Source organism: Sinocyclocheilus anshuiensis, unplaced genomic scaffold, assembly GCF_001515605.1.
Source record: "Sinocyclocheilus anshuiensis isolate Anshui unplaced genomic scaffold, SAMN03320099.WGS_v1.1 scaffold204, whole genome shotgun sequence".
NCBI lineage: Eukaryota > Metazoa > Chordata > Actinopteri > Cypriniformes > Cyprinidae > Sinocyclocheilus > Sinocyclocheilus anshuiensis.
In genome coordinates, this window is record NW_015557064.1 from 501,766 (window position 1) to 508,195 (window position 6,430).

Below are 6,430 nucleotides of genomic sequence, written 5' to 3' on the forward strand. Positions count from 1 at the left end.
AAAAAAAACAGGTAGCCCATCTGAATTAGGACATTTAGGCTATCCATCTAATAGTAGCCTACCAAAATCTTATTAACAGTAGAAGTTAAATCTTACTTTACTCTAGTCTTCAAATCTGGGTACTGTCTTACGTTTTAAAATCACAAAGGGAGTTTGGTCCCATCAGGCTAACGTGACAGTCACGACTCATGCAGATGTAAGGTTTTCTTTTTCTTTTGATTTTACTCGCGATCTTTACAACACGCATTACATTACGTATTTCATGGCACACTCGTTTTATGCGTATTTGGCACCACCTATTGTTGTGGGTGTATTATTGACATGTCAAAGTCTAGACCCTGAATATAAGACGACCGCGTTTTTTCAGATGTATTTCCAAGAAAAAAACATCGTCTTATATTCGGGTCAATACGGTATTAGTCCTTCACAGAGGAGTAGCAACAGCTTTTTAGTCAATCATCACTGGTGAACAAGTGTTAGATCATTACAATCATTCTCGAAAATTGTTAATGGAGCTTCAGGAAGGATATTGGGTTGCCCTTAAACTACTGAAGTACCAGCTCAAGGTCTACCAAAATATACATGATCCCCAAAGGCAGTCAAAGCAAACTCATTACAAACCATTAAAATTCAAAAGCATCAAGCAATGTGTTACGACAGCCATTTGTATCCCAAAGTCACCAAAACAAACAGAGATGCTGTGAAGCCAGAGCAGTAGTGATCAGGAATCACACCAACACACAGTTAGATGGGGTGGCTTTGTCTCACAGGACCACAGTGTCCTTGCCTTTCTTCCTAAACCCGCTAGGAGGTTTACACTCGCTTGTGATATCCACATACTGGTGATACACAAACATACTGCCCCTTCGGCTAGTGTCACTTGGGTGGCTCACTGACGGGAAGAAAATAAGTTACAAACATGTAACAAACATAAGATTCAGACTGGCAATGACCTGGATGAATTTTTTCATCACACTGAGTTGCTCACAAATAAACTGATTAGTGAGACTGTCTTTGGTACATGATTTTGTTTTACTGAAAATTGAAACTGGCAAACATTTAATCAGAGAAGGGATATGGGCCAATCCTGATATTAGTTTACGACAATGATGTTGAATTTCAGTTTATTTTAGAAAGATAAATGGTCGAACTTCCTATTAAAATAAAGACTAAAACTTTAAACTTCTATTTGCAAACAGCAATATGTCTGATGGTTTTTTAACCCAAAATCTCAAAAGTATTGGGAAATATCAATCTAGCAGATGCTGCATGAATGTGTAAAAAGAGTGGGCACTTACACTGAATGGCTCTGAGGCGAGGGATCAGTGTAGGGCTGCTGGGGGGGCTGGAGTTGGTGCTGTTGAGGCTTCTTCTCTTGTCCATAGTCGGAGAGGCCTGAACTGTGATTTTATGCTGAAAATCTGTTGAACACAAATAAGGTTATCCTTTAGTAGTATTTAAATCCCTTTAAACATTTCTACGTCAGCCACAATTTACAATAACATTTAAAGGGGTCATAAGATGCGATTTCAAGTTTTCCTTTCTCTTTGGAGTGTTACAAGCTGTTCGTGAATAGATAAGATCCCTAAAGTTGCAAAGACTAAAGTCCTTCTGTAAGAAGCTTTGGGGCAGTCTGCCAAGAAACACACTTGAATGATTTAGACAATTCATTAATGAATGAACAATTTGTTTATTTACTAGCGAGGAAAAGTTTTGCGCATCACGAAACAAGAAAAATATTTATGTGCGAAGACTTTACTTACAGCAGTGGAAAAATTCACTGATCAAGAATGTACGTGGAATAAAATGTCAGTTTTAGCTGACTTGCAGGAAAGAGCATTCTTGATCAACCAAAGGCAAATCCTTTTCAACATAGCAAGCTGCTAGGACTGGAAGCAGCTTATCACATTAACTTTATCAAACGTTTAAGGCCATTTCATTGGTAATAGATGGGTTTAAGAGGATAAGTTCAACCACAGTTACCCTGTTCAAATCTGAACCAAAAAAAAATAAAAAATAGGTCCACTGTCTCATTACAAAACAGTCTGTGCAGTGTTTGGCACACAAATCAAAACAATAAAGTCAATGTAAAACAAGCTCAGAAATAGACAAGCCAACAAAATCTTGATCAACTGACCTTTTCTTTAGTGCGTAGCTCATCAAACATTTCTTGAATCTCCACTCTCCAGTCCTCCTGCATTGAGTGGAAGGAGTCCTGCGGCATGGTGGCCATCACAGCCTCCTCTATGGCAGTCAGCTGCTCCAAGATGGAAGCAAAGGATGGGCGGATGTGGGGATCCTGCTCCCAGCATTCTATGAGCACAAAATATGTTAGAATCCTATAGGTTATCATTTCAATGAACTGTCATTGCTGATTGCAGTGGGAATTGTTCACACTCAAGCCCTGTTCACAACCGCCAGCGACACACAGTAACATGATCCCATTCATTTCAATAGAGAACTGCTGATTTAGGCAATGTAGGCATGTCCAGTGGCATGATAGTTTTCTTTGCATAATGTTCATTATTAGAGAAAATAAATGATAATTTTTCTCAATCAAATAAGAGTTCCTTGGCAGTAGGAGACAGTTTAAATGGTATTTTAACAGATTGTTCATCTGGATGTTTTAATGAACCAGCACTGCTGTATTCTATATAACAGCAGCAGAATGTTACTTCATTAGCAACAAGAAAATGAAAACCTAGTCAAATTAGAATATCTTAGTTTTACCATCAATATACATCATCTGTGATATGCAGACTACCAATAACTTTAGAGCGAACACCAACAAGCAACTTACAGTACGGAGACAAACTGGTGGTGTGAACAGGGCATCAGTGCTCAGACATCAAAAAATGCCATAGCGTGTTAATAACATATAGTGAACCATTGGATGAACAAAGGAGCACCATCAGTGAACTACCAACAGACCTACCCTCCATGAGCTTGGCAAAAGGCTCGGGACAGGTAGATGGAATGGGAAGGGTTAATTTGTTGACAGCCACTCCATAGGCAACTGCCAAACCGTCGATGCCACGGTAAGGAACCTCTCCAGTCAGTAATTCCCAAAGGAGGACTCCATAGCTGCACCGAGAATAGAATGCATTAAGGAAGTGTCAGTGTGGTATGGGTTGGTATTAATCACACAGATGGGCTGAATGAACAGTGCTTATGTACAATATTAACGAGACTGGCATCTTTGGTGCACTCAGCACTTTTTCCCTGATAAAAGGTTGCTCACTGAGTGCACCTGTGTTCTTATGTGTGGTCTGTTCCTATTATGAAAGTGCGCAAATTGATCCCAAAGCAAACATTTTATAATTGCTAAATATTTCTAAAATTACTTAAGTTCTCTTCTTAACCTCATGATAAGGCAAAGAAAGGGAAAAACAATGTTCTAGCAATGTCAGGAAAGAAAGAAGAGAGAAGTGAAACCAATCATGTGTTGGCATACTGTAAGCAATTTCTGACCAAAGTGGCATGAGAACGTTTGAAAAAGGATGAGTCTTCAAATTTAGCTTTCACAAACAAGTTAAAAGGGCAGCTGGATCACCACTAAAATGCTGTACTAGTTCAAACTGACCTAAAGTTTCTGTTAACCTAAAAACAAAATCAACCACTACATACTCTGTATTAGCCATGTTCCAAAACCTACACGCCTACACGGGGAGTTCCCTTTTAAAGCAGTATTCAGATGGAAACGTATTCTCTCAAGTGACTGATTTGGAACACTTCCAATACAGTTTGGAGCTGGCAAGCTAAAAACACAATTTTCTAATGTATGTATATTCATCATGGCACACAAACATTGGGTAAAATACAGTATGTAATTATATTAAAAATGATAAATATATAAAAAATGCTCAAATGATGCATCATAGAAGGATAATTACCCTGCTTGCATTTTTGAAAAGCTGGTAGTGTGCCTATGATGCCCGAGTGATTGTCTAACCTCAAGTAACTAATTCACAATAATAACAGGCTTTGTGCTCAACATTGCAATTAAGTTAAAATAACAGCTTACCTCCAGACATCACTCCCTTTGGAAAACAGAGAGGACTTGATGACCTCAGGAGCCATCCAGGAATAAGTGCCAGCTGCACTCATTTTGGTCGTTTTGTGCCACTCACGGGCCAGGCCAAAGTCAGTAATCTTCAGGGTTTTTCGACCAATGTCATCATTCTCAATTTTTTCAAGTAATAAAACTAAAATAAAAAAGACAGGAGAAATGTTTTATTTATTTGTACTATATTAGTTATAAATTAATTGTAAAAGTCAGCAGTGAAAAAATGAACCGAAATAACAGACAAAAAAAGAAGTGATTGGGCTGTTCAGATCAGCCACTTTAAGGTATGATGGGAATGTTTTCTACATGCGAGCCTTAGCCTTTGAGCATTTATGTCAATGAACAACAATACAGGAATGCTAAGAGGATGCTCATATTTCCACTCTTTTATCATGAAGTGGAATCTTCAAGGACACAGGCCTACATGAAGAACTCAGAGAGACATACAAGTCGCTCTACTTTACAATACAGTCTCGTACCAAATGACAAACAACATGGGAATGTAGGCCAGCTTGCTTTGAAGCGAGGAACGTCCTGAGGTCAGGAGTAGTATTATTTTTCACCAGTTCTGTCCTTGACATTTATCCAACTTGAGACCTTTATCAACATCAGTATGTAATAAATAGGAAGGCCATCAGTTGATAACTACATGTCTGATTAATCTGACTGTGACTCCCTTTCCATCATGACCCAAGGGGGTAACTAAGTATTTTTATTTGTGGACACATTTCATTAAACACTTTCTAACATTCCCAGCCTTTACTCAGCGTACAGTGGTGAGGACTGGCCTTGACTACACTCCTATTGACCTGTTACAATGTAAGACATTTAGTATAACTGTCTCAAATTGTTAATATAACATTTTCACCCATTCAGTAGGGATGGGCGATATGGGCTTAAAAATATATCTCGATAACTTCTGATATTTATTGCGATAACGATATCAATGACGATAATTTAGGGAATCCTGTTTCTTTAGAGAAAAGTATTATCTTTCCTATTTTTACCCAAAATAGGGTGTTGTGAGCATTATTGAGTACACACTTAATGTAATGACTGTTTAATTCATACTGGAAGCCGGAGGGCGCCCTTGCGCAGAAAAAGTATCCAGTGATCGCTGTAGCTGAATAAAACGCAGATAGAGAAATTTTAACTGAGGAAACCTGAAGACAATAAACATGCGATTGCACAAAATATATGGTATCTGTGTTCTTCAAGCAATCTTGGGTATTTTTTTAGAATGATAAAGTATATTTATAATGCAATGCTTATCGACATAGTCTTTATCACTGTATATAATGCTATAAAATAGTATGATTTCTGCCTTATTCTGTGATACGAAACCACGTCTGATCACAAAAATGTTATTTCAAACACTCGACTATGTTATGAATTTAATATGGAGAGCATGTCAATAAATTAAAATATCTTTGTTGGACAACAGGTTTGTAAACGACTCATACACATGTAAAACTGTGTCGCACACGTGCTACTGTAGTACATTTACTCAAGGCTCAGACCGATTTTTGTCACACTGTACAGCCCTATCCAAACCTGTTCCAGATTGTAGAAGGAGCTGCTCAATTTCACGTCCGTCTTCCTTCACGTCACTCCACACAGTCGCACACAGAAATGTCAACAACTAGACTTTATCGTTATTATCGCGGGAAGACAAATTCTTATCGTGTGGAGAATTTTTACCGGTATATCGCAAAAGATATCTCCCATCCCTACCGTTCAGTACAGAAATCACAATGTTTATTTATTAATGCAATAAGCAGAGAAAGCTATCCAATCAGAATTTAGAGCTGAAACTATTATTTTAGTTTCATATATATAAAGGATTCATATTATAAAGGATTTTAGTTCCTTTACAATTTTATTCATTTCCTTTAAACTCATAAACATGCTGGACACCGCAAATAAAAAGAACCACACAGTGTCTTTTAAAAGATAAAAGACCTGCATGTTAGAAAGTCCTCAGGTAAAATTCACAAAACTTTCATTTTGGGACAAACATGAAAATTGGGATTCCATTTCAAACAGGTTTCACCTGTTTGATGCTTTCAGGTTAATCTCAGCTGTTGGTTTCTGTGCACTTTCAGGTTTGCTTTCCATGAAGTAACAACGCAACAGTTTAAAATTTAATGGAATAACTCTACACACCCACAACCTATTACACAATCATCAGTATTAATATTTTATGCATTTCAGTAAACCAGTTGGTTGGATATGAATGCTGTCTTATTACTAAAGAAGATCAGCTCTTTTCTGCGAACCTGAAACAAAATAAATTTATATTTATATTTTTATATTTATATATTTATATATATATATATATATATATATATATAACAAGGCTAT

General features: G+C 37.3%; 1 protein-coding gene across 1 annotated transcript in view; it reads right to left on the reverse strand.

Annotated features, from left to right (window-relative positions):
- Positions 1-6,430, reverse strand: part of LOC107676554 (mitogen-activated protein kinase kinase kinase MLK4-like) — a 19,677-nt gene that overhangs the window by 9,351 nt on the left and 3,896 nt on the right. The window contains exons 2-6 of the mRNA XM_016471129.1: positions 4,025-4,205; positions 2,936-3,084; positions 2,134-2,313; positions 1,299-1,421; positions 788-892 (exon numbers count right to left, since the gene is read on the reverse strand). Coding sequence (XP_016326615.1) covers positions 788-892; positions 1,299-1,421; positions 2,134-2,313; positions 2,936-3,084; positions 4,025-4,205 — 738 coding nt within the window. The remainder of the gene's footprint in view (positions 1-787; positions 893-1,298; positions 1,422-2,133; positions 2,314-2,935; positions 3,085-4,024; positions 4,206-6,430) is intronic.